We start from the raw sequence: 27,354 nt of genomic DNA on the forward strand, positions 1-27,354 counted from the left end.
TCATCACGAATCTTGACACCTTCTGCCTTATAGAGGACATTGGTCCACTTTATTTTCTTCTCCAGCTCCTGGGCTTTCTTTTGGTCTTTCTCCTTTAGCTCCTCCAGCTTGCTCTTCCTAGCCTCCAGCCTGTTTAGCAGCTGCTTGTAGTTCTTGCCAGTCAGTGGAGTGATGTTGCCTTTCACTTTTTTCCTCTTTTCTTTTTTCTTCTGTGCCTTGTTCAGCTCATTCTCATCATGGACTTCAACTCTGTTAAAGACCATCTCAGCCTTGCTCTCCTCCTCCTCCTTGCTTTGTGGCACCACAGTTGCAGCTACCTCCTGGGCTCCCTTCTCCATTTTCTCCTTCATTTTCAGCTCCCTTTTCCGGCGTTTCTTTCTCTCCCTCTCGTATTTCCTTCGGCGCCTCTTTTCCAGCACAGCTGGAGATAGCTCTTTGTCCTGAAAGGAAAGGCAAAAGAGAATAGATGCATCAAAAGGAGCCGTGCAGTACTTAGGTAGTGGATCTAAGACGCCCACAATTCCCATGCTATAACATTTCTCAAAAGGAATTAAACATCCAAGGTTCAATTACAGCCCAGGTTTTCAGAGGTTCTGACTTCCCCAAATTGTGGTCTCTCTCTCAACCCGTGTCCTTCATACATCTGTGAAAAAGCTTCTCTTAGCCTCAGACTAGGCGAAGTCCACATTCCTTGGGTTCTCGATAGTCACCGAGTCCGAGAGTCTCCTAATGACAAGCCCAACTTCATTGTCTACTTGTAGGAAAAAAAAAAAAAAGAGAAGGAAACCCCATCCCTCCAAAAGAAACAGAACAGCAAGTTGCTCATGCTCATACCTGACCAGAGGCTTTCTGCATCTTCTCATGTAACCGCTGACGCAAGATATTCATAGCAGAAAATGAATTGGATTCAATTTTACCACCTGGAAAAGAGACATAAGCAACTCACTTGGGAGACAGCACTCGGCACATGAGAGAGATCTCTGACAATTTTCAATGGATTCCCTTCCAAAGCCAAGTAAATCTCTCCTTTCCTTCTGCCTGTATCCTTCAAAGTTATTGACATTTTTTGGTACCACCTAAGGAGCCTCTTTCTGGCTCTGACATTTAGTGCTGTGCTGCACTGTTCAGGCTGAAAAAACTACTTTATATCCAAACAGAAATCTTTTCACTGAAGACTGAAAGAGGAAAAGATTTTCCTTATTCCTGTGAAATGCAGTTGCTCAGCCAGACTCCTCAATGCCCTAGGGAAGCAGCTCAAACTGTAGCTCGAGGAGCAATGTCTTTTTTGCACTGGAGAAGTGTATGCCAAGATGTCTAACATATATCAGCACCCATCATCCTGGTCTCTGAAAGCATTATAGGGTCGCTGACAAATCCAGCGTGGTTTTCACTCCTTCTAAGGGCTTTTGTCTTGACTTAAGAAGTACCAACCCTTTCTCTTTGTATGGTATAGTTACTTTGCATCTTTTCCTGGTTTTATGGTGTAAATTTAACCATGATCAGATCTAAATCCCACAAAGTGACTGGCTTTCTTGCATATGTACTGGTTTCTGCTGCTTTATCATTCCATCTAGGAAGACCATAGACCACTTGCAAATGCTTCCTCAGGCTGACAAAGGGTGTTTGTGTCTGAAAGCTTGCTAGGAATTTTTTTCCCCAAGTATCTGAACTGGTCTAATAAAAAGACAGCGGATTTACCCAAAGAACCTTGTCTATAAAAACAGGAGGAGACTCTGGAGGTAAACTAGGTTGCAAATCAATCTGGGGATATTATATGAACAAGGGCTGTGGGTAGCTACTGGAAATAGGGTGTCAGGAAATGTACAGTTAAATGAGCAGGCAGAAGAAATGAAGAAAATAAACTTGCTTTCATGCGATTGCCATGCCAGGTTTGTATTTTTCATCTGGTCTTCTCTACTGAATGTCTGGTCCAGGGGGGAATAATCACTCTTTCAATGAGACCAGGCACTCTAGGTACTGAGGACAGGGCTTGGACTAGTAGCCATACTGGCTATACAACCATTTCAAGTTCTCTGTGAAAGAAAATTTGAGAGGTGCTTGTTAAGTATTATGTTTCCCGAGAACCACCTAGTGGTCACACTGCTAATCTGTTTGATGTGTCAGACTCAGCATATTCTCGCTTTAAGTAGTTTTTCGTAGCTAAGAGGGATTTCATACCACTTTTTTTTTTTTTTTTAATTTTCCTCTTAAAGGAAGAGTCAGCTTCACTTTTGTCTAGTAATAGCCTCTCAGGTGATGTAGTGTTTCAGTGACAAACACTGCAACAAAACATTCAAGAACCATTTGCAATGGATTTTTGATGGGGGAAATATGTCTAATCTAGTTCAAAATTAATAAGAAGCTTTTGCAGCATTGGGTCTGGGGCCAGATTTAAATTGGAGAGATCCCTTTTAATAGTTTTTATATGCACATCTCAAATATCCATGGGTGTAACATTACAGCTTGTCTGAGTCTCCCCCATTTGCAGTCTGATCCTGCCTCTGGACCAGCTCAGTACATGTAAGCTACCAAATGCTCCTGACGCCACAGTTTATTGGGATGGGAAACAAAGTGAAGGCTTAGTTCAAACGGCTTTGATATACCCACAGACCCTCCAGCCCTCTTACCTGTGCCGACATGCTCAGGTTTGCTTGCTGCTGGCTTAGCTGGGATGGATTTGCTAGCTTTTGGAGCTGTTGGTTTGGCTGGAGCAGGTTTGCTGTTATCAGGAGCCACTCGCTCCCCTGGAAGGGCATTTGTCTTCTCAGCTTGCTTCCTGGGTTTCTTTCTCTTTTTTTTCTTTGGCTGGCTACCAGCATTTTCAGACCCAGCTGATTTGGAAACTGAAAGGGAAAGGAAAAGTTTACCCAGTGACTCAAGATCCTAGTGATAAAATACAATGAATTTCAATGCTGGTATTAAACAGTGGGCCTGGCCCATATCATGCAATTTAAGTCTTGTCACTTCAATATAAGTAAGTGAGTTAGGACATGAATTGGGCCACAACTACATTCTCCTATGTTCCTACTCCAGCAAGTCTGTAAGCATGTGTATAGTTGTATCATGTGAGTAGTCCTAGAGTGATCAGTGGGAACAATCACACTGTTCACTCCTGAAATGTCTGCATAAGGCCTACATTATACTACCATTTGGTTTTGCCTCCCCAAACAGCACCCACCAGAAGAGCCATGATACATCACTGCTGAGGAATTTGGCTTCCAAAACTTTTGAGCCAATGGACCAATATCAGCTCTCAGCACGTCTAAGTCTTATCATCTACTCAGCAGCAAAATTGTAACTGAGAGCATTAATAAGATGCACCGGGCCCAGTCAGATCTGTGGACCAGCTGCAGGCCACCCGTCGTCCATACCCCACAATTTGGGAACCACGGCACTAAGGAGTTCGGCCAAGATTTCTGGAGACAAGCTGGAGCACAGACATAATACCAAATTTTCTTTTCCGAGACTCCGGGACCTCCTGGACACAGATCTTCTTCGCTAAGCTCTGCAAGTACGAGTCCTTGGCGGCCAGGCTAGCCATGTCTAGTGCAGGTCTCCAGGAGCGAAGTGTGGAAAGATACACTCGGCCGCTGCCCGACTTCGGAGGGGCTCAGGGGGAAGAGACGGCGCAGCAGCCGCCCTGCGCGGCCCACGCTCCGACGGCAGCACGGGCGCCTGCACGGGAGTCTGACGAAGTCCACGGCTACAGCATCCTTCTCACCTGGAGACAGAAAACCATCGAGGAGAGGGATCTGGATCACTGCAAAGCAGGAAGGCAGCTCAGCAGCCGGCCGTGCTCAGTGCTTGCACCTCTCCAGGGGGCAGGGCACAGGACTGAGGGGAGGGCGAGGGGGGCAAGAGCAGGGGGCTGCTAGGAGCTACCAGGCCGGACCCAGCCTGCTGGGGCCCCGGGGAAGGGATCTCCCGGCCCCGACGCGCAGCCCTACCCGCTCCCCGCGCCGAGCAGGAACCCGCGTGGCCGGCCGGGCGGGCGGGGCTAACCTCCCCCCGCTCTGCATTGGCGGAGCCCGCAGCGGTGGGGAAATGCTAGGGATTGTGGGCCGGCGGAGGGGGGCGGGGTGCGCACGCAGGGGTGTGTGCATTGCTGATGGCTTTTGCTAGCTGAGGTCCCGCGGACACCCCTGTGGTTTCCTCTGCAGGTTGCCCTGCGGTTGTTAGGAATCAAAACTCGTGGCAGAGGAGATATCTTGTGTTTTTGCCAATAGACGTTTGCAAAAAAAAAAAAAAAAAGTTTGCAAATAAATACGCCTAAACTAAAATCAAGAGAATAGGACTACATCCTGCTCACCGCCACACAACTTCGAGGTAGACAAGCTCCCGACTTTTCTCTGAGCCTAATCTGCATATAAAATAAACTTTTCCGAACAGGGGATTTTACGACACCTTCAGCTCTCCTATGAAATATGAATTTTCATTTCTACCCAGGAGAACTTTTACAATCTTTTCTTCTATGCCTGGAGAAGGGTGCTCGTGCCCAAAAGCTTGCAATTTAAAGATTTTTTTTTTTTGCAAAAATCTAGTTGGTCTAATAAAAGATATTGCCTCTACCATAAGTTCTGGTTCCCCTAGCAAATAAACACTTTTTTTGTGTGTGTGCAAATATCTAGTTGGTCTAAGAAAAGATATCACCTCTGCCATGAGCTTTGGTTCCTTTTGCATCTAGACCAATACAGCTACAACCTGGATACCTGCAATTCTTACGCTTTTCCACATCAGCTATTCTAGATTACCTGGTGGGCGGGCTCCATCCTGGGGTGCAGGTTGCTTGCATTTCAGAAAGCTGCCTCCGCTCCGTGGTGTAATGATTCTGGAAGACGGCATCTCTAGTCCAGAGGAGAATCCGCACCAGAAGGGATTCTGCAGTAGCCATGCCAGCCGTTTCCCTATGTGGACAAAGCCTAGGCCTCTGCCTCTGCTCAGTCGTACTCCCAGCTTTATTAGTTGTTAATGTTCCACGAAATATTTAAAACCCCTCTGTATGGAAATCATTCCCCACACCTGCAGACTGGGTCTCAGGGTGTTGCTGGAGATGAGAACGATCCCCTGTATTTCTATGGTGCTGTGTGATCCCCAAACATCCCAAACCCATTTTGCCAGCCATCAAAATTCACCCAGCTCTTCATTGGGACAAAGCCAGTATTTTACAGCACACAGCAACCAGACTCGTTAATGAAGAAAAGTCCTTTCTCCAACTGAAGCTGTTCAGGGAATTTTACAGAAACAGGATTTTGGATAGGACAGTGGGGCAAATAACCTTAACCTGGCTTAAAGTGTCCTGTAAATGTTTTGAAGAGAGTTTACAAGTGCGTGGTTCCAGGGTGTGGGCAACACAGCACAGCCAACCTCAGTGGCTCACAAATAACTACATTGGTTTTCAAAACATTTTAATTTACTTGTCTTTGGGTTTCTCCATGTTTAGGGTTTACAGGATTCATATTTCCAAGCTTTCCTCTACAACCATGAGGTGATGGCTAGAGCTTTTTTTTTAAAATGAGTCTCTTGGAATCCCCTGACACCAAGTGCTGGGGCCCTAAGACAGGTAAATAGTATGAATTTCCCTACTAAAATGGGAAGAGTCAACAACTCTTAATAGAAACAAGGGTTTTCAGACTGTGGTGCACATACCCCTGGGGGTATGCAAGACATCTGGGGGGGTATGTGGGAGAAATTGTGTAATGGTGGATTGAATTTTTATTATAATAATTGGCATTTAAGGGGTTCAACTATACAGCATGTGCTGGTAGGGGTATGTGAGCAGCTAGTAAATCTGGAAAGGGGTATACACCAACAAAAAGTTTGGGAACCTCTGTCCTCATAGAAAGATGGCGCAATAGTATTTCACATTTGTGCAGGAAGGACTAGTGCTTGGGTCCATCCAAGAAGCGTATCTGTGGTTTTGAGATGATCTAACGCAGGGCACAGCAACTAATACGTGTTTACCATTTATTAACAAAGTACCGTACAGCCTACATTGGGCTCTGTTGATTCATTACTTTTAAGAGAACTAGATCTGGTTTTGCTTCTACAAGCTATAGGGCCTACTCTCTCAGTAAGCACAACTCTGACCGATTTCCATGCCGCATTGGCTTAAATGAAGCTTGTAGAACTGAATCCAGAGGCATTTTTCCTTGTGTGTCCATGACAGAGGTTTTCCAATAAGGATAAGTTAGAGCAACACTTGCAGTCCAGCTTTACTGGTCTTCAGAAATAAAATAAAGCTATTGTTAGGTTGTACATGATTTACTTTTCCATACTGCAAAAAGCATTGTAGTTTTATCTGACTTTTTTGCTGAATTCATTGCAATAAAATGATATCCATACTGAGAACATTGCATGTACGTGTTAGGAGGAATCTTCCTTTGTTATAATAATGGTGAGCTTTGTCTGGGATTTTCAGTTGTGGGTAAGGGTGTAAGGGTTCACTGGAGTACCTTTCTCCAGAACTTAGGTGCTTAACTCTTAAGCTGCTTTTGAAAAGCCCAGCCTTTCTTTCCCTACAAAGATATGAAACACTGAAAGAATCTTGTAGGTCTTCAGAGGAGACAATTAAGATGTCTGACACCGTTCCAGGAATCCTCAACGAAGGCTGCAACTAGAACAGATATACTAGGTCTGACCCTTAGTTGGTGAAGTAGCTGAGAAAGGGTATGAGGATTGACAATCTCATCAGTTTAAAAGGAACAACACAGACCTATCTGTTTGCAAATTCCACTTCAGCAATCACCCCTTTTGTACGGAAGTTTCCATAGGCCCAAATACGACAACAATTGAAAGGCCTCGGTCTTCCTCTGATCATTTTGAGAAACCTTCCAAAAACATGAACAGATGTAGGACTTTCACACCACCCATAATCCTGTGACTGAAAATATACACTTTAAAAATTATACAAAACACAGTTAGTTTTATTTAATTATCTAGTTACAAAACAGGAAGGAAAAAAAATCCACAGTGAAATGTGAAGTTACAGTAGAATACTGAAATGAGTCACCTAGGTTTAAATGCATTTATCTGCATCAGTAGTTCTGCAATTTTTTATTTTTTTTTTATAAATACTGCTCTAAATAATGTCAGATCCCAAACCAAATACCTTATTTTCAATTACACAGTTAGAATTAGTTTAAATGGTTAAAACAGGAAGGCTAGTGGCCAGGGGCTGCTGGATACTAGTATATACCATAAGGTTTCTAAGAAGGTAACTGCACAGAACAGTTCCCAGATTAAGATGAAGCAAAGAACTTGGTATCCTTTACAGCCCAGCATAACTAAGCTCTCCACAATCAATGTCCTTTTTTAAACAGACCTAGCTGTGGACCTAACAACTAGCTCCACTGCTGCTCAAACTAAACCCTGGTGGGTGACCATCGTATGAACACCCAGCTGGGAGGTGGAAATACTACTTCTAACAATGGCTCCAGCACTGTCTCCCTGCATGGTCTTGAGTAAGTCACATTGCTTCTGGCTCAGATTCCCCCTACATTTCAAAGGGTTACCCTGGAGGTTCCAGGAATTTTCAGTTGCTCTCTCAATTGTATCCAAATTGAAGGATTCAATCTTGTGGGGCACCTTGAAGGTAGCACACTATATAAAAGTTGATTATTGTTCTAGTGAACTGCAGCAGAAGCCATGTCATGCCACCCCAGAGGAGGAAGAGAATACTGATATGTGGGGCACCCAAAACGTTGACTAACTTGATTCTTACCTACCAGGGAAGAAAAAACATACTGTAAACATACCTCCAAATTTCAGCTCTAATTTCCTAGTCCCAAGAACCCAAGTAGTTAGATTCATCCATAGCACCTGAGCACATTCCTGGCATGAGATTCAAATGGAAACAAATTCTGTGGTCCTAATAGGCTCTATACACAGTAACGCAAGACAATCCTATCTCACAGGTACTACAGCAGTCCGTTTCCTAGTCATCTATTGCTGCCTCATAGTGTAAAACCCTGTGGGAGCACTTCCATAGCTGTGTCCTAGGTGGTGGAGAAACACTTAATAGCCAGCAAAAAGCAGCAGCTGCCTTTTTGCAAATGCAGACTACAGTATATTATCCTGCCAGTGTGAAAACATTAGCTTAGTACAGCAGTGGGAAGACTCCAGTAACTCAGTGCCACTGGTATAAGCATATTCAGCAGGCACCAAATCTTCAGGAGTGCTCTGTTGGGCCTGTCCCGTGCCCGTTCACATGAGGGTGCGATGGGGTTGAGCTCTGAGAAGTAGCAGTGCTCTGCTCTGCCGTGGCAGCTGTCAGAGGCATGGAGAGGCCTTCCGGGGAAAACGTGGCTGGCTCTTGTCTCCAGTAGGCTTCGCACAAAGGAAGATCATTGCTGTCACACAGACTGTAGCTTTCCAGAAAAAAACAACCCCGGGAAGGAGAGACAGCAGGCGTGATCAGAGAGAGGGGAGGGGGGGAAAAGAAGGGGAGGGAAAAGGCAAGACAGAAGCAAAGCGTTAAGAAAATGGCAAAAAAAAAATGTTCATGGATGTAATCTTTGTGAATCACAAATACATCATAGTTCTCATGACACTGACATTCCCTCCAGAGTAAGGACCAGCATTTGATCTCTGACCCTGCAAGGAGCAGATGTGATGGCACTATAAAGCCAGTGGCGCTACCTCAGTCTGCAATAGATGTATGGCATCAATCCCGTTCCCATTAAATCCAGAAAAGAGACATCTGGTATAAAATTCTGTTTGCAGTGAAATCAGTGGTATTACTCATTGTGTTCAGTGCGGCCAGGATCTTGTTCCTGGTGATTTTACTGGGAGAAAGGAGAACTGAATCCTAATTTGACCAGTGAATTTGAATGTCCTACATATACTATATGTAACATACAGGAATTATGTAACATATGTCTACGTATATGATCTCCATCTTGCTGGATCTGACTACTGAAGAATACAGAATTAGATCAATGGTGTAAATAGTTGCAGCAAATCTAAGCTGGTGGCTCATTCTTGTCTGTTCTTTAGTACGAGGTGGATGCAAGGAGCCAGGGCTATAAATCAGAATGAAAACAGAAAAATGCTGGAAGAGACTGGGAAAAAACAAAAGAAAACAAAAAAACCCCCAATTTCCAAAGAAGAAGGAGCTGTGCACATGAGACACACCCAGAGACCAAAGCGAATGCTGAAGCAGAGAGCAGACTGCATTCAAAGGAAAACAAACCCAGTGGGTCAAGTGGGGTTTTGGTGCTGTTTTATTTACAATGAATAGACTCAAGTCAATATTTATAGAAAATAGTTTTAACTGTAAAATATATAGAGAAGGAACACTTCAAACTGAAAAACCGTGTAGAACTTAACCCCGCATTCCAGACTTCTCCCCATGCTGCCAGACAAGGGAGTGGTGGAGCACCAGCATACAACTCTGGCTGTACGAGGCTGGATAAGGCAAGCACAAGTTCATGAGTTTACAGCTTTGGGGAATAAGCAAGTGAGGAGGTCACTGATTTAATGCACTTCGGTTCGGGCACCAAAGAGTGGGAGAGCAACCAGGGACTCCAGTTGTGTGGAACCTTAGCGTGCTCCCGCCCAGCAAGGTGCAAGCCTCCTAGTAATTTCCTTGGGACCAAAATCAGATCCCTACTAGACAAAGAAACCCACTTGACCTTAGGAGGTTCACAGTGTTGACAGTTACAGAACTCCTTCCGGGCTCTCCAAAGGCGTGCACATTGTCCACTCAAGGTACATGTTGACATATTTAAAGCCATTTAAACACAAGTAACATTAACATGCCACGTGCATTTGAATACAAAAACAATTCCCACATCAGACAATAAAAGCCATTAAAAAAACCTTATTACTCTAGACATAAAATAACTTTTAATAAATCACTGGGCTACTGTATTGACACACTTGTGTATTTCTTTGGTGCAGAAATAAAGATAGCCGATAGCAAGAGAGGGAAAAGGGAGTAATTGCTAAACAGCCAAGGACATCTACTTGATATGGGATTTGGTAAAAGGCACAGCTCTATAGCACAGCCAACATCTCTCACCTTAAGAGCCCCATTAGTTCTGCTATGAAAGGTCACTTTCTGTGGCATCCAGGGCTGGCTAAAAAAAAGACCATGCCAGCATGGTCACAATGTATTGGTCCAAAGATTAAAATAAGCATTTTTAAAACAGCTAGTACATGTTGCCTGGGTGTTGCTTAACTTTTACCTATTGTACCTACTCAAATTGGAGAATAGAACCAAACGAGTTAATTTTGGATTTGATTCTAGTCACTTACATTTACTAGACCTCACTGACTAGCAGTCTCTGAGATTGGAAGCTTAGGTGGGGGGAAAAAAAAAAAGTATCTGAATCCACTAAAATCCATTTTGTATTTGAAGTTTTGAAAGACTTCATCATAAAAAATATAACAGGTTTTTAAAACAATCAGGCCCTCTAAATTGAGCTAAATTGAGTCCAGCTTACTCATTTTAAAAGGTTAATTTTTACAGACCCAGGCAGCTGGTGACAGTAGGCCCCTGGGAAAAGGCACACTATAATTAGGGCACTTGTGAAAGAACTGACACAAAGAAACTCGGTCTCTCCTACCATGACTCTGCTAGCACCATGTCTTTAAGAAGAGTTTGATCTAATTAAAAATCAGGAATGTAGATGTTAATGGGAACCATCCCCGCAGCCTTGAGTCCTAGGGACTATTTGCTTTCCTAGACCAATTCTCAAAAAGGGCAGGAGGCTTGTTAGTAGGCAGGCATCCTATTTGTACCTGGAAGAGTAATATTCTTCTTCTAACTCATACAGGTCAATGGAAATCTCATCTCTCAGTGCAATCAGCTTCTTGTCGCATTCATCCTGTAGGCTCCGCAGCTGCTGGTTACGCTGGTTGATAGCTTCGTTCACAGAGGGGAAGTCATTGAGGATCAAGAATTGTTTCAGGTCAGACACAAGCTTCATCAAGGACTCGCCAGCTCGGACCTTGTGGAGGGGGAGGGGGTGATATTTTATTTAAATGAGACAAGAATACAGAGGAGACTTTACTTGGTTCTGAAGGGGGATCTGCTCCTTAAACCACAGACCCCAGACTTTCTTATGTGAGAGTCCCCATTAGGAACAGTGTCCTTTTTGCCAACAGCCAGTCATACTAGAAAGAATGCATTCTCACAGCACACCTGTTAGGCACACCATGACTACTACACAGTCCTAGGTGTAATGAACAGATGCACAGTGCTGTCATCTTCCCCAGGGCCAAGCATAATGCTCAGCAGCACAAAACCAGAAATATGTTTGGACACCTCCCAGAGGCAAGAGAGAGCATCAACACTGAAAATCAGGAGTCCAAGTCACACTTTTTACCACTTACAATTGGGCAACACCAAACAGAAGAGGACAGCTAGGGTTATCCCAAGAGAGAAATCTAGAGTAAATGGAAAATTAATCCCTTGGTTTGCACTGGGAAAGCCATGCTGTGTATTAGGTGATAAAACCCATCATCTTTCATCCACCGTGGCATAACTCACAACGCTTTGACCTTTGGCTGCATCTGTAGCAGCAGTGCACATTACTGATACAAAGTCTGCACGTGGATGCTTTAATGGACTGCAGAGCATGCCAAAAAGGTTGCTACTCAGGGTGCCAATGTTGCACACATGTATTACTTACAATGTTTGCAGCTCTGACGTGCATCTCGTAGTTGTCCTGCTCACCTTGGGTTGCTCGGGAGACTTGGGTTTCATCCTCAATCTGAAAATAAAATGAATTAAGAAGGTTGTGAACATTCAGGTCAATGCTCACTATTCCCACATCCTAGAAGGAGAACATGTTATTTCAGTTCAACTCATACATAAAGGGAATCGTGTCTTTGGATCCTGTACGGTGGATGCTTTTGGAAGAACCAGGGTGCATCCTCTTGGATCACTCAACTCTTCCTACATGTTAACTTGCTGCTCTGAAGAAAAATGTTCACCAGTCTGTTCCTTTGGTTATCTTCAATGATTCTTTACCCCACAAGGATTTTCCAGCATTCCAGCTAGCAGCCTGTTTGACCCAACTGCTCTCTAATAATCCCATAATAAAATCAGCTGCTAGGTACCAGCAATTCACTCATAAGACTCATTCTAACCACGAGGCCAAACATTTCATCCATTTGCTCCTGTCATCCTAGAACCTGATGAAGAGAGAGGACCAGGCCTGGCACACACGGATGCAGAGCTGCATCCCAAGAGGGGAAAGTTCCATTTGATGAGTACATGTGGTTCACATGGCTCACATAGTTCAATTTACCAGTGAGCTGAACTAACATTTCTATCCTTCAAGTTCTAATGAAAATTTTGAGGGAAGTCATCGAACCTACCTGTGGATTTGTTAATCCAGTTAGTTCAGGGTCTCATCCTGCAAACCCAATTATGATGTGGATATTCCCGCAGTATCATGGAAATGAGCAATAGACACAATAACCTTATATATGCATTGTGCCTTCCATCCAAAAAAAATCCCAACCACTTCATAAAATCTGTATCTAAGGATCTGTACCTTCCCCACATTCAGGTGCAGCCACCTCTACTGTAGATTCCAATTAGAGGATTAATTATCCTCTCCATATTCCTTATGAGATGAGATATTTGATCTGAGGTTTGCATCTTTTCTGACGGTCTACACTTGTTTGTGTGGTGAGGAGAATCTACTTTTTTTCAGCACTACTAGAAAATCCCCTCTGAGATGTACTGCTTTGATAGTGGCTCATTGGGCTTTGTCTTACCCATGGGTGTTCAGAGAGGAAACCTGAAATTAAGAGAGACAGGGGACAGTAAAAGGTCTACCCTGACTGGTCACAGTCCTGAAGGCTGTTCCATAAGTATAGGCTGGAACATTGGCCAATTAGCCTAAATAAGGAAGTAGCAAGAATTGCACCCACAAAGCAGAAAACAGTCTTGGAAACCTTCAGCTGTGAAGGTGTTACAGGCTAAAGGATATTAAAAAGTCACCTTCAAGATGTATGGGTTCAAGGTAAGATTGTTCTGACCTACAGCTACTTGTTGCACATGCGTTTGTTGCATGAAATGTGTTGGTTTCCGTAAGGAAGGAGAAAACTTGTGTGGTCCTCCTAAATGTAGAAAACTGTATGGTGAGCAAATGCTCTCCTTATGTGACTGCTTAGCTATTTTCAAAAGATATCAGGTTTACTTTGAAGACAGATTTACCTTCTTGCCCAAAATTAAAGAGAAAGTTGAATAATTAAAATACATATTTAAGAATTCAAAGAATTAAGGAAGTGGCATGGCTGCTTGAGCACTCTTGGTGCTCATTCTAATACCTCACTCTTGTTGCTACTAGATATGCAACTAAGCGTCCAGTAATGCCGTGAAAAGCGGCTGGGTGTAGATGAGAGCAACGGATGCACAAACAATGTGGGATCTAGCACTAAAGTGACAAGGCTGCTTGGCACATCTCAAAGCCGAAGGCAGCTCTGTAGCAAGACTGAAATTCCCTCCTCCATGGGCTGATAAGGGCTTGTTGCTCCAAAACCTGGGACTGGGAATCAGTGGGCTGTCGACAGGGAGACTGCTCCAGAGACTGGAGTCTTCACTGCACTAGCGCAGGGTTATTCAGCAGGTTGCCCGGCTCCTATGCCTTGAAACACACTACAAGCGAGTCTTGCTCCCCATCCTAACGATCAGGGGCCCACTGGGACGTTCAGGGGTGCAGTGCAGCAGCATCAGCCAACGCCGCTTTGGTCCAAACAGTTTTAAGCCTTTTGCCCCTTGCACGTGCGTTCCTTTCACCATGGCTCCTGCTACCAGGTGTTTCTACGTGATTTGCATCGCAACTGGGGTTTTTTTCCCCCAGCCCAGGCGGGCAGACTCTTCCCATCCTGCTGCCTCCCTCCTCCGGCCCATCCTTACCCTGCTTTCTACTCCAATGAGTCTGGCGCCTGCTGGGCTCGGCTTTCCCGAGCCCACAGGAGCACCGCAGGCGTGGGCCCGGGCCGACCCCCACCCACCTTGACTGTCTTGATGATCTCGGTGAAGTTGTCCATGATGGACTTGACGTCGTCCTTCAGCCTCTTGTTGTAGGACTGCAGCAGGGTCTCCTTGCTCTGGGGCAGCACGCGGGGCTGCGACATGGCGGGTCTCGGCTGTGAGAGAAGTAGGGGGCAGCTGGGGGGGAGCTCCCGCCTGGCCCAGGAGCCTGCCAGGGCCCATCCCAGCAGAGCAGGGCGCTCCCACACGGCCCCCACCCACCCCACGCCCTGCAGCCCCCAGCTCAGTGATGCAGCCGGCTCTTGACAGAGACCGGCCTCAAGAAGGTCAAGGTCAAGGTCAAGGTCTAGCTCCTCTCCCAGATGGAGGTCATCCCCTCCCCCCGCATCGCCTGGGTTGTGACCCCCACCTGCCAGGAGCAGGGCCACCAGCAGCCATCACAACCTCCCGTGCTGGGCTCCAAGCATGCCCGCCCCCTCTGCCCCGATTGGTTGTTTCGCACGCCAATCAAGGCCCGACCCGTTTCAAGGGCGGTTGAGCGCGCAAGCCAGCTCTTAAAGCGGCAGAGTCCCTGTCTGGCCTTGTGCGGGGGAGCAGCTGCTAGAAGGCCCAAAGCGGGGGTGGGGGTGGCGGGGCAAGGATGGCGCAGGCTGGGGCGTTCAGCTTCTGGCCGCATGAGGAAATGCAAGGGCCAAATCCACTGGCGGGGGAGACTGGTGCAGGCTCCCACTGCCCCAGATCAGGGGCACCCTCAGCTCCACCTTGTTGCAAGTCTTCAATATGAAATAATGGTATTGGAAGCTCAGATTATAATGTTATCTGAAAAAAACCAAACCTACGCTGCAAATAAATGTGCAAATAAATCTGCAGGTAAGCGTTCTTTTAAGTAACACCATTTGGCCTTATGCTGTTATCATCCGGGGTCCTGGTTTTTGCTGATTTAAAAAAAAATCCCAATTTTCAGTTTAAAAAAAATGTAATCTCAAATCCACATTTTTTGGTGATTTTAAATGAAACGCCACTAATACACACACGCGCGCTCACACACATAGTGGTGTTTCATTTTAATCATAGAAAATGTGGATTTCAGGTTACTTTTTTTTAAACCAAAAATTGGGGATTTTTTTTTTTAAATTGGAGAAAGCAAGGCTCCCTGGTTATCGCCACATCCTGCCTCTCCACTTGACACTACACCAGTGACATTTGGTTTTACTCTTTCTCCAGCTGGTTCAGCTGAATTTATGACTATGATTTTTCTGTTCTCTACCTTTTTGGAATCCAAACTTGTGGAAGAGGTGGTATCTGTTATTAGACCCACTAGATATTTGCAAACAAATTACTGCATTGGTCTGCAAGCTTTTGAGCATGCTCACCCTTCATCAGTTCTCCTAGATAGAAATGAAGAACTAGGAGAACTTTTACAATCTCTGCTCTCTTGTATGCCTGATGAAGGGTGAGCGTGCCCGAAAGCTTGGAGATCAATGTGGTAATTTGTTTGCAATCATAATAATAAAAGATATCACCTCTTCCACAAGCATGGATTCTTTTTGCCTCTAGACCAACACGGCTGCAACCTGGATGCCATCGTACATTTTGTCAGGTACCTAAGTTTTTAGCTGTATTGGTTTACAGGTAAAAGGAATCAGGGCTTGCGGTACAGGTGATAAAATAAAAAATTGCAAAAGAGATGTTTGCAAGAAAATACAAAAAGAAAAATGTTTGGAAGAAAAAAGTTTGCAAGACAATGCAAAAAAGATGTTGGAAAAAAAGCAAAAAGAAAGATGTTTGCAAAAAAAAATTTTTGCAAAAACTTTTTTTGCAAAAATTTTTTTTCTTGCAAAAATCTAGTTGGACTGATAAAAGATTTTCACCTCCACCACGAGTCCTTATTCTGTCGTGCCTTTTGAACACTCCCAGTATCCAAGGGTTGAAATGATCGCACAAATACGATAATTATCACCGACCCCGGCTCGCACGGCACCTTCCCCTTTAAGACGCAAGGCGGAAGCTCTCCCGCGCGGCCTCCCGAGCTCCTTCCTCTCTGACTCTCGCGAGACTTGCCGCGACCTGAGCCCCGTACATATCTTACCCAGCATGCCCCGCTCTCTCTTTCTCTCACTGCGTCCAAGATGGTGAGAGGCAGTGGCACGGCCGAGGCGGGCGCGGGGCTGAATCCGCCGCCATCCGCCCGTGGCGCGGGGCCGGGCGGGCTCGGGGGGCTACGGAAGAGCCGTAGGCGGGGGTTTGTCTCGGGGGGAGGGGGGTGCGTCTCATGGGGGTTGTTATGGAGCAGGCCCCGCACCCTGCCCCCGCCCGGGTCGCTTGGGGCAGGCCGCAGCCCCAAGGGGGCCAGTCCCCAGCTCGGGGCAGGGGGCTGCAATTCAGGTCCGCTTGAGGAGCGGGTGGGCACCGTGGGCTCGTGCCTGGCGTGCTATGGGAGGTCCGTCTCTTACCTTGCAGCCGAAAGGAAAGAAGGCGAAGGGCAAGAAGGTGGCCCCAGCCCCTGCCGTGGTCAAGAAGCAGGAGGCCAAGAAGGTGGTCAACCCTCTCTTTGAGAAGAGGCCTAAAAACTTTGGCATCGGTGAGTAACGGGGTGCCGGGGGCTTGGGTCTGTCAGTGTTTGCTCCCGCATGCGACGAGGTGTCCCAGAGGGATATCTGAAGTCAGATGTGTGTGGGAAAGCGGTCTGGACTAAATCGGCAGAAGTGAAATAAAGCGTGGCTTAGTTTTACTCTTGTTGGCTGATTTTTGGAGAGGGGTGAAAAAGTAAACGCTTTGCTTGTGTTTCAAAGCATGTAATGGGTTTGTTACTTTAGAGGCACTGGGATTGGCTGAAATAAAAATGGTTTTATTAATAAACTAATCCCACAGAAGCACCTTCTTCGTATGCCTACGCCTGACTTACTCAAGGGGGACTCGTTCTGTGTGCAAATGATGCAAATGAATATTTGCTATCTGAATGATAATGCTGATGCAGATAAACCACCAAGATCGCTGATGCACACTCGCTCGTTCTGCTTCGGGATGACTGCAGCTTGCCTGGCTTTGGAGCAGTTCACAACTGCTGTTGTTTGTTTCAGGACAAGATATCCAGCCCAAGCGTGACCTGACGCGGTTTGTGAAATGGCCCCGCTATATCCGACTCCAGCGCCAGAGGTCCATCCTTTACAAGCGGCTGAAGGTGCCCCCTGCCATTAACCAGTTCACCCAGGCGCTGGACCGTCAGACAGGTATAAGAGGAGATCCAGTCGTGTTTTGACCTTGGTCACTAGACATCCAAAGCAGGGCTGGTCCAGAATTTTTGGGGCCCCCCTGACCCATGAGAAAATCAAAATTGTGGTTAATTGTAGTATAAAGTCATTGAAATAAAAGCTGGGGCCGGGCTGTGCACATGTGGGCTGTACTGCAGGGGGGGCGGGCACAGGGTGGAGGCAGCATGTGCTGGGGATGTCTGGGTTCCCTCACGGGTAAAAATGGAGCTGGGAACTTCTCCCCTGCTCGGCTGGGAAGGGGCTCCCTGCCTGCATCGAGCCATTTAAACATAGCACAGGCAGCAAGGAGCAAACAGGGCGCAGCTCCTTGGCTGCAGGGTCCCCTGTGGCCACAGGTTCTGCAGGATAGGATGGGCCCTGATCCAAAGCATAGCCTGAGTTGCATCATGGTAGACCTGTAGTCTCCTGAGTTCTGGAGAAAGCCATTTAGGGAGAGCAGTAGGCTTCGTATAGTTAGTAGGGTCGGAAGGGACCTGAGCAGATCATCAAGTCCAACCCCCTGCCATGGCAGGAAAGAGTACAATGATCCCAGCAAGGTGATTTGTCAAGCCTTGTCTTAAAGACCCCCAGGGTAGGAGCCAGCACCGCTTCGTTTGGAAGTTGGTTCCAGATCCTAGCAGCCCTGGCCGTGAAGTTACGCCTCCTGATGGCTAATCTGAATTTACCCTCTGCCAGCTTGTGACTGTTATTTCTAGTTGGTGTGTTAATCCAGCCTGGTAAAAGGGTTTGCAGAGTCTAGAAGTCTACAACTCCATATGCAAGCAAATAATGTTTAAGGGCACGTGATGTAACTGGAGGAACTTTCAACATGAGTTGGATCAAATAGCCAGTTCTCTTTGGGGCTGCTGTTCAGTATGCTGCCTATTATAAGGAGAGGGATCCTTATAATAACACTAAACTGTAGCTTCTTTTGAAGGGATTGGCCTGATGCTTTAAGAATAGGTCTCTGGTATTAGCAGAGCAGGGAGGCTTGGAAAATACATGATACGTGATGGGCTGATGTGAAGCTTGGTATATATCGGAGATCACTTGCTCTGGTAACAGTAAAGCTAAACTGACTGTGCAAATGATGCTCAATATTTGCTATCTGAGCACTAATGATGACTACTAACCACCAAGATCGCTGATGCACAAAAGTCGCTTGGGGTCGGGGGAAGAGGGAGTGAAAGTTGCAGCCTGGACTTTACAAATTGTATTTGGCCCATCTTTCAGCTACACAGCTCCTGAAACTGGCCCACAAATACAGACCGGAGACAAAGCAGGAGAAGAAGCAGAGGCTGCTGGCTCGGGCTGAGCAGAAGGCTGCAGGGAAGGGGGATGCTCCTACAAAGAGGCCACCTGTTCTCAGAGCTGGTAACTTTCTCTGTTAACTTGCCTTGGTGTCTGTCTGGATGAGATGTAGACTTCTTTTGAAGCCATAGCTGTAAACTGAAAAAAGCCTGCTTTGCTTGCTTCACTGTTGGCTTGGACAAGCTGTTGCTGTGATGTATGAATTTCTTCACCTGAAATCAAAGTGAAGATCAAATTTATACGAGCTTTTTAACCCTGAGCGATAGCAGATTGTCCATATTACATCCCTCATTAGCTAGAATTATCTTCTGTAAGAACAAGTGGTTACAGCAAGGAACACTAGTCAAAAATCTCTTCTTTGTAAGCTGGAACATGGTATCCCCATTCAGCCTCTTAAAACGCAAGCAGTATAAAGTGTATAAGGCTTTTATCAGCAGTTAAACACTTACAATACATGGAATTTTTGACTTTGTAAATGATTTGATTTTTACAGGTGTCAACACAGTCACCACCCTGGTAGAGAACAAGAAAGCTCAGTTGGTAGTGATTGCTCATGATGTGGACCCTGTTGAGGTATGTAGCAGGAGATCTGGGCCTTGGTTCAAAGAATAATCTTGTATGGAATACACATTGTTGCAGGTACTGTGGTAGGTTGGTGACAGCGTGGCTATGTTGAATTTGGTTGGCCTGCCTGGCCCCATGCCAGCTCTGGGATCACCTGCTGAGGCTGCATGCGGTGTGGCCCCCCGCCCCCGTTTGCTGTGCTGGGCAGCGTTTACCACTGCTGTCCCTGTGCTGCACAGTGGGGGCCCAGGCTGGCAGCGGGGGTGGGTTACAAGCTGGTGCTGAGCATGGGGGTGGGGAGCAGCCACTTGCAGCCTGCATGGGGCTTGCCTGTGCCTGCTTAGGACAGTCCTGTGTGGCCAGTGAGCCGCTGCAGGAGGGAGCACCGGCCACAAGAGGGGCCACTTTTCTCAGCACCAGCTCCTTCCCTGCTGATGAACAAGGGGATCAGGACTGCATGCTGTCCCCAGCCTGTACTGGGGGCTGGGGGGGCATTGGGAGTGAGTGGATGGAAAGCCAGCGGGAGCATGGGGCCTGCACTGGTGCCAGCAGGGCGGCAGGCGTACAGGGGCTCTATGGAGCTGGGCCAGCTCGCCCCTCTCCCTGCTGGTGCAGCCCAGCCCAGCTCCACAGATCCCTGCTAGCCTGCGCCCCACTTTGGGCCCCCTTGGTGCTGGCCCTGGGACATTGGTCCCAAGATGGTGGCCAGGGGGTGGGGCTACCCATATGACCCTCAACAACTTGCCAAAATGGTAAGTGGTCCTCTGCCCAAAATAATTGCCCGCCCCCAGGCTAGAGTCTGGCTTGGCTGAATGCCTTTCAGAATGTTTGTAACTAATATTGTACTTTACTACTATTGACAACTCTAGCATTTTCAAGTTTTATGTTCCTGTTGCTGTGTTGTTAACAGGCATGGCTGGTATTTGTATGAAGTATTTTGGATTTACTGTCTCCAAAAAAAAAAAAAAAAATGGGGCTTGGCCTTTTGCAATGATGTATGAATTTCTTCACCTGAAACTTGCACCATGAAGAGCAAACTGTACGAGCTTTTTAACCCTGAGCAACTGCCAAAGCCCTGAATCTGTTATATTTTATGATTTGATTTCTTGCATGGCACATTCTTAGCAGTCTTTCTGTCCAGTTGGTAGTATTCCTGCCTGCCTTGTGTCGCAAGATGGGGGTTCCCTACTGCATCATCAAGGGCAAAGCTAGACTGGGACGACTGGTCCATAGGAAGACATGCACCTGTGTCGCCTTCACACAAGTGAACCCGTAAGTGTGCTTGTACATTTAAAATAGAAATTTCAAGTTAGAAACAGAGTATAGAAAGGTAACTAATACATTCCCATCCAGAGTTTTATTGGGGGAGCAAAAAAAATAAAAACAATCTTGAAACTAGGAATTAGTTTCAAACACTAAATCCAGTCACACTTACAATTCTCTTAGCTACACCCTCTTTATGTGATTTTCTGTGAAGCATGTAATCTGGAGAATACAAATTGATTTGTTACTTACTAGTCTTGGTATAGAGCCAGAGTGGTCAGCCTGCAACAAGTAACACGGACAGCCTCTGTGTGGCAGATGGGGCAGGAAGTAGGAAGCAGAACAACAAACTGAGCAGGGGAAGGGGATCAGAGTGCCCCTTGGAGGGTGTGGGGCTAATTTGGGACCTGCCATAAAGGTATAGATTGGTATAAAGCATCGCTGTCCTAGGTTCTCTGCCTAACCGATTCAAAACTTATTTGTGGTCAAACTGCACTAAATATCATTTGGAAAGTGATTTAAAAGCGCTGGAGGTACTGCAGTGATGCTGAATGCTATGTGAACCTTTTGTCAATGATGTACATAGAATTTCTTCACCTGAAAAATCATGTGGCATTAAGAGCTTTTTAACCCTGAGACAAAAGGTTCATTGGGAAGTGGTGTTCACATGAGTGTTCAAAAGGAACTAACACTTTAATGTCAACAGGGAGGATAAAGGCGCTCTAGCCAAGTTGGTGGAGGCTGTCAAGACCAACTACAATGACAGATATGATGAGGTAAGACACTTGATGCCAATGGCACTTCTGTTTTGTAGCACCTTGAGCTTCCATGCTGATGGTTTCACCGGGCAGTGATTAGAACAGGTGAAAATTGCACTTCTGGTCTAATCAAAATTTAGAGATAAAAGTCCAGTCTGAAGGGACTGAAAGACGCATTTGCTAAATCTGTCTGCACATGAACCTCCCTGTCCTCTCCGAGGATTTGTAAGGACCCAGGCCCCTAATTGGAACTGTAACAGACCTTGCTTAACTCCTAGTCATGTCTTTTAATTCTCTAGTCTTGGAGGAAACTAATTGGACTATTTCTAGTGATAGCAGTGTCTCAGTTCTTGTGAAGGAACTAAACTTCTGAATGTTAACGATCAAATGAGCGAGTCCTGTGATTTCTTGAAGGAGAAACTAATATTAGAATTTGAAATTGTGGGATAGAGTATTGTGTGCAAGAGAGGGATTACAATTAAGTCATTTAACTTATTCCTGTTTCTTTCCCTCCAGATCCGTCGTCACTGGGGTGGCAATGTTCTGGGGCCCAAATCAGTGGCTCGTATTGCCAAGCTGGAGAAAGCCAAGGCTAAAGAGTTGGCTACCAAGCTGGGTTAAAAATGTACTGGACTTACTTTCATGCTTTCTGTACATAAAAATAAAATTCAAAACCAAGTTTCAGCTCTGTCTGTCCTCATGGGAGCTTTGGACAAGAAAAGAGTCATTTTGGCTCCTACATTTACACCTACTGAAACAGCCCTGAGAGTTCTTTGCTGTAGGATGGATGAGGGTTAAATTCATTGCTTTTATCTTTTTAAAATGAGCAGTCAGTTGGGGTTAGAATAATTATTACATCCTACCTATTTAAGTTAATCCTCCACAAGTTGGAACTACTTGAGAGAAACTTTTTTTTGTAGGATGGCTGGATAACTTAATTCTAAATTCAAGATTCCATGCAAGGAGTGATGAAATTTTACATAAACCCTTTTTTATTTTTTTGTCATTTCACTGTGCACTGTTTAAACAATCTTCAGCCATTCATGACTTCTGTGCTGATAATTTCATGATGAGGTGGCCTGTTTCCACTTCACCATTACATTAGCTGTGATTAGATGAAATATTTACTCAATCAGTAGTGACCGTAGTAAACAAACCAAGAAAATCGTCTCCCTAAGAAAATGTGCATGGCAATAAATGATCAAAACTGAATATTTTACCAGTAATAGCTCTCTCTGACTTGAAAGTTAAAAGCATATGGAGTTGGGCTTAAAGAACAAACAGCTCACAAAGCTGTATTCAAGATTTTATGTCTTCAAGCTAATGCCTGATTCCCTGAAATTGCCTGTATGGCAGTGGGCACCTCTTGCTTATCTCTTCACTGGAGATGCATTGGTGTGCACAGCTGCATAGCAAGCTACTTCTTCCAGTGCTACACCAGTTTCTTCTATGTGGGTCTCCCAATGGCTTGAGTTTGTGTCTTTTCTTGAAGAGTGAAACATCCAGCCCTTCCCTTCAGAAAGGGATCTTCTGTATGAACTTCCTATACCATAGATAGGATGTTGCAGCACACAAACCATACCTGTAAGAAGGGATGAGAGAGTGAATGCCCTGTTAGCCAGATGAGATTTGAGTTGCTTGTAACACTGCCATATAGAGGGAAGCTGCTGGACTAATATTTACAATATGGTTTGTATTGAGCAGTGGTATTCAGCACTTGTTTTACAGCTAGAAGAGTAAAGGCCAAACAGGAAGTCTGAGTAGGAAGCCAGAGTCAGGCCAGTACTATTATTTCCATGTCAATATGGGAAGCGGAGGTACTTACCAGGTAACAATGTACTGCATGTGTTCATTTCTCAAGGTCACCCTTGTCTGACCCCCAACAGGCCCCCCTGGGACTGTGCTCCCTGTAGGAACAAAGGAACAACCCAAAGAAGAGTTACCAGTGCCTCTAGTTTTATTCTGAATGAAACAAATGCAAGCTTTCTGCTTGCATACCTTTCTTTGGCTGACCCCAAAGGTTCACAGGCTATTCACAAAAGGTACTGTACTGGCCATTACAAGGTAAATGATGGCTAAAAAGCTGCTCTTTTTTGGCTTTAGCAGTTACATACAGTTCACGCTACAGCCCTCCTGAGCTGTAAGTCCACAGGTGAAAGCTGGTCCTAGTGAAATAGAAGAAATAACCAAATGCAATTGCTATGCTAGACTCATGTTTCTGTATGCCTGAGGCAGATCTAATGGCCTCAACAGAACTGTGCTTTCACCTTAGCCTGTTTGTCCTAAACATGGATTAACAGAAATAAGACCAGTAGCTTCTGCCACTTTCCTGGCTTCAGGGCAAGAGAGACCAGTTTAAAAGAGAACAGGCCCACAAAGTGGGCCAAACTGCAAACAAGAAGAAAGCTCGGTGACTTACGGAAATCTGCATCGATGAAGATGGGTTCAGCCCCTGTCACCTTTGCCATGGCCTGCAGGTCCCGGTAATGCCAGTGGTTTCTTTCTATGTTGTTCTCTGGCACAAAAGGCCTCCGGGTTTCTGACAGTCTTACAACCCCAACAAGGTCTATTTCATCTGTGACCTAAGGAAGAGGAAAGAGCAGCTCAAGTAGTTTGTGAATTACACATCATGGCAATAAGAAGAGGCCTGGGGCTAGCTAAGCCCTGTCCACAACAGCTAGTGCTACTGCTGCATGGGACAAAGGCAGTCTCTTTAAGCCCAACTCCAAGTGAAAGAGTTGGCAACTTGCATCAGCAGACAGATGGGCACCTCAGGTCCTTGTCTTTATGAACATCACATTCAGGCAAGCTGGGGGAAACCCACTGGGTTAGAGAAGTGCAAAATACTATGATAATGAATAGTAGGGTACCTGCTGTTGTACTGTCTAGTGCAGGGGTGGCCAAACCACGGTTCATGAGCTGTGTGCAGCTCACCAGCATGGTACTTGTGGCTCTCCAGAAATCGGTTGAAGCCCTGCCCACTTCTCTCTGAGGCAGCTCCAGGCAACAGCGCAGTCCAGCACCTCAAGCCACTTCGGCTTTCCCAGAGGAGAGCAGGCCCTAAGCCTACCCTCCTCCCTCCTCTCCTGCCCGGCTGTAGTCGCACTGCTTACCCTAGGGTGTGCTCATGGAGAAAGCCAGAGTAGCTTGGTGCTGCAGCAGCATGTCGCTCAGCACCTCTCCCCACCCCTTGAAGTTTGGTGGAGGATGTGGCTCCGGTCACCCCTGGTCTAGTGCCTCAGCTGGCATATTAACAGTTGCTTCCAGGGTAGCGGGTGAGAGATCTAACTGTTTCCTCTTACCTGTCCTTTCAGTCTGGTTTCTGGTTTCAACTTCTTTTTGGGGACAAAGCCTCGATTCACTAGGATTGTGACACTGCAGGTACAAGAATGGAGAGAGAAAAATAAGTTTGTTAGCAAGAGAACTCTCATCACTGAAACGACATGCCAAAAAGATTAATGATCTACGTGTCTGAAAAACACTTTCCAGGCAATAGAAAGCAAATTAAAATGGGTTTTAAATTCACTTGGAAGTCAAGGGTTACCAAATGAGTAGATTATCTGAGAGGCTTTTTTTTCTCTTGTATACATTACTGCTTTCGTTTGAACTAACCTGACAGCTGCAATTCAGCTGCTGCAGGGAAGAAAAAGTGCCTGCTGCAGCCCTGCATAAGCCTAAAGACCTCCAGCTAGTAGCTGAACATACCCAAGGTCTGTGCAGTAGAAGGGAGTAATGACGTTTGCTCCATTGTCTGGCGTGGACATCAGTTGTCCGGCTTCTCTGGCCTCTCGCTCAGGATTGACCCGTGAACGTGGCATAATGTAGAGCTCCTTGGAGTGATCAAAATACCCTCGAACCTTGACAGACCTGTACTCCAGCTCCTTCAGCTCTGCAGGGCTGTAAGGGAACAAGATGCACTGGGATGAGATCAGTCTCTGGGCCACCAGAGCCAGATAGTTAAACCTTTAGTGGAATTATGGGGTCCCCTCTGTCTTGTTATTCCCAAATGGATAACTGGCAAATCAACTGAAGAAAAAGAAAAGGATCAGCAGTAGCAGACAGAGAAACAAAATCCCCAGTGAGTTAAGCAGCTGACTAATTTAGCAGCACGCTAGTGAATAGCATGAGTTGTTAGTATCCTGGGTATACCCAGGTGTAATTCCTGTGTCACCAGCAGAACACAACACCAGCTGGGAAGGGCCTTTTTTCTGTAGACACAGCATGTGGAGGCCAAGTCAGCAGTAATTCTCCTTCCCTACCTGAGTCTTGAACCTTGACACTCGATACCAGATGGCCATATGCACTTGTTCTATGCCTCAGATTTGTCTGAACAGTGCAAGGACTCTGTCTGTCCACATGGCTTTTTGAAAAGCATGAATTTTTGGTAGCATATAATGCTTTCCAAGGAAGCACTCATAGCTCATGTTTAAAATAAGATGAACCACCATGTTTTTCTTTCTAGTTTGTCTACACTGCTTGCTGCTCCCATACTTTTATATGTTGTCTATTAGCGTGCAAGTTCCTCAGGGCAAGGACCATGTCTCAGATTCCTAGTAGACTGCTGATGCTAGATGAATCATCAAGTGTAAACCCAGCTTCTACACTTACTTTGAAGGCAGAGGAACAGGCTCTGATCCAACTCTTGACTCGAGGTCTGCAATCAGTTTCAACTTCCACTGCCGGCGCTGGACCTGGGAACACACAGCAATGGCATCACCATGGGGGCTCCTGCTAATAACTTCTTGCAAGTTTGAAAACAAAATTAATGTTTTCCTTAATGCTGGGATCACACTGGTCTTTAACACGATAACTCAAAACCCTATTTCTTTGTGGGGATGGAAAGGAAAATTAAATTTTCCATCAAAAGAATTGCCTGGACTCGTTAAAACAGCCCAAATTAAAGATACTAACCAACACAGAATAATTTTTATTTTGGCATGGATAAGTCCCTCTGGCTATCTGAGGCAGTTCTCAACTGACACCCATGTGCGTACTTTGATTTCTAAAGAGTGAAATGTTTTCATTTACCTGCCATGTGCCAAGGCAAAACGCTGTCACAGGGATCAGTAAAAGGCCCCACCTGAACACAACAGCCTCTCCAGATTCGATGGCATCTGCTGTGCCACTTTTTGGTCTCCAGAGTCTCAAACAAATGTCTGGAGTAAATTCAAATTAGAAACAGTTACTGTAAGAGAAACCAGCCTACGTCTCTGTAGGGTTTGCATTGTCAGGAACTGACGTTCACCAACCTTCCCAGCTACTATGCTACTGATTTGGTTCTAAAATTCTCCAATTCCTTTAAGTAAGCTATTTTAGTTGCATTATCTGCTCTACATAGTGATACTGTATTGGAGACTTAAGTCTTCAGACATTATAAATAAATCTCAGCATCCTTTGACAAGCGTAAAAGATCTCTATTTATGGAACCTTCTGTTTCATTTCAATGAATTCTAATCCATTTTACACACGAGCGAGTGGTGCCTCCCAAGTCTAGGGGGCACCAGACTGCAGATGGGGGAGGGAAGGGGGGATCCCCCATTGGCCAGCTGCCAAGCCAGTGGGGAAACCAGAAGTGCACTTCCGGTTTCATGGCTGGTGCTTCCAGGGGGTGCACGGCCGATCTCAGGGGCGTACGTGCACCCACTAGGCATCGCCAATGATTTTACGTAACTGCCAAAGCACAAGCTTCCCCCTTTCTCCTTCTCATGTCAAATACTATTGGCAATCAGCACAGGTAGAGAAAGCTGCATTAAACATCACCGGCTGGAACAAGACAGCAACTGAGCATTGTACCTGAAGGAAAGATGACATTTTTCCTTACCTTTAGATCCCTGTACCAAACCGGACCGTGCTTTCGTACGAGGATATGCAAAAAACGTCCTGACCGAACCATTTGGTATCTAAATAAAATCAAAGAGATGCTGTGTCACTCCCCTGCTTTGCGTATTTGAGTCTCAAGCGATCAGGGTGGTCAGGGCGGCTTCGGAAGATGTTATTTGCTAAGGAAAGGGGCGTGTTGGATGTTGTCTGAATGACCATCCTGCAAAGGCTCTGCTACAATGATAATCCGACGAATGACGACGGCTTCCTCCCTGCCCTCCCCCCATCCTCCCATCCCCCCATCCCGCACCCGCCCGGGCACTGTCCGCTCACCTGGGCCCGGCCCCAAGGCTGCAACAGCCTCCCGAGGCAGCGCCCGCCGCCCGCTGCCATTGTCAGCTACCGCTTCCGCCGGAAGTGGGGGTGCACTTGT

General features: G+C 45.9%; 4 protein-coding genes across 7 annotated transcripts; 1 reads left to right on the forward strand and 3 right to left on the reverse strand.

Annotated features, from left to right (window-relative positions):
* Positions 1-2: 2 nt before the first annotated feature.
* SURF6 (surfeit 6) lies at positions 3-3,838 on the reverse strand (the record flags this gene model as incomplete). The annotated part of the gene is made up of 4 exons (XM_019541117.1): positions 3,448-3,838; positions 2,628-2,843; positions 835-920; positions 3-440 (listed from the first exon to the last, which is right to left on the reverse strand). Coding segments are annotated over exons 1-4 (834 nt in total), but the record flags the coding sequence as incomplete, so codon positions are not given.
* Positions 3,839-6,900: 3,062 nt separating this feature from the next.
* MED22 (mediator complex subunit 22) lies at positions 6,901-14,436 on the reverse strand. 4 transcript variants are annotated; one of them, XM_019540869.1, is made up of 5 exons: positions 14,364-14,436; positions 13,975-14,109; positions 11,637-11,717; positions 10,744-10,952; positions 6,901-8,366 (listed from the first exon to the last, which is right to left on the reverse strand). In XM_019540869.1, exons 2-5 carry the CDS (start codon positions 14,095-14,097, stop codon positions 8,168-8,170), a joined length of 612 nt encoding a protein of 203 aa, XP_019396414.1. In that variant the 5' UTR covers positions 14,098-14,109; positions 14,364-14,436; the 3' UTR covers positions 6,901-8,167. The 4 variants fall into 4 exon arrangements, with proteins under 4 accessions (XP_019396414.1, XP_019396416.1, XP_019396413.1 ...); XM_019540871.1 differs by having other exon boundaries at positions 6,901-8,360; positions 14,368-14,423; XM_019540868.1 differs by having other exon boundaries at positions 14,368-14,423.
* A 1,570-nt stretch (positions 14,437-16,006) lies between these two features.
* RPL7A (ribosomal protein L7a) lies at positions 16,007-21,785 on the forward strand. Its single transcript, XM_019540874.1, has 8 exons — positions 16,007-16,086; positions 16,415-16,535; positions 17,035-17,184; positions 18,439-18,579; positions 19,010-19,089; positions 20,222-20,352; positions 21,050-21,119; positions 21,618-21,785. The coding sequence occupies exons 1-8, from the start codon at positions 16,084-16,086 to the stop codon at positions 21,720-21,722; spliced, it is 801 nt and encodes a 266-aa protein (XP_019396419.1). The 5' UTR covers positions 16,007-16,083; the 3' UTR covers positions 21,723-21,785.
* A 371-nt stretch (positions 21,786-22,156) lies between these two features.
* On the reverse strand, positions 22,157-27,333 carry LOC109313980 (surfeit locus protein 1). Its single transcript, XM_019540873.1, has 9 exons — positions 27,255-27,333; positions 26,923-27,001; positions 26,130-26,257; positions 25,710-25,792; positions 24,807-24,998; positions 24,404-24,476; positions 23,521-23,683; positions 22,927-23,008; positions 22,157-22,683 (listed from the first exon to the last, which is right to left on the reverse strand). Exons 1-9 carry the CDS (start codon positions 27,312-27,314, stop codon positions 22,617-22,619), a joined length of 927 nt encoding a protein of 308 aa, XP_019396418.1. The 5' UTR covers positions 27,315-27,333; the 3' UTR covers positions 22,157-22,616.
* Positions 27,334-27,354: the final 21 nt, after the last annotated feature.

The sequence above is a fragment of the Crocodylus porosus genome, unplaced genomic scaffold (assembly GCF_001723895.1).
Source record: "Crocodylus porosus isolate Cpor-Errol unplaced genomic scaffold, CroPor_comp1, whole genome shotgun sequence".
NCBI classification, from domain to species: Eukaryota; Metazoa; Chordata; order Crocodylia; family Crocodylidae; genus Crocodylus; species Crocodylus porosus.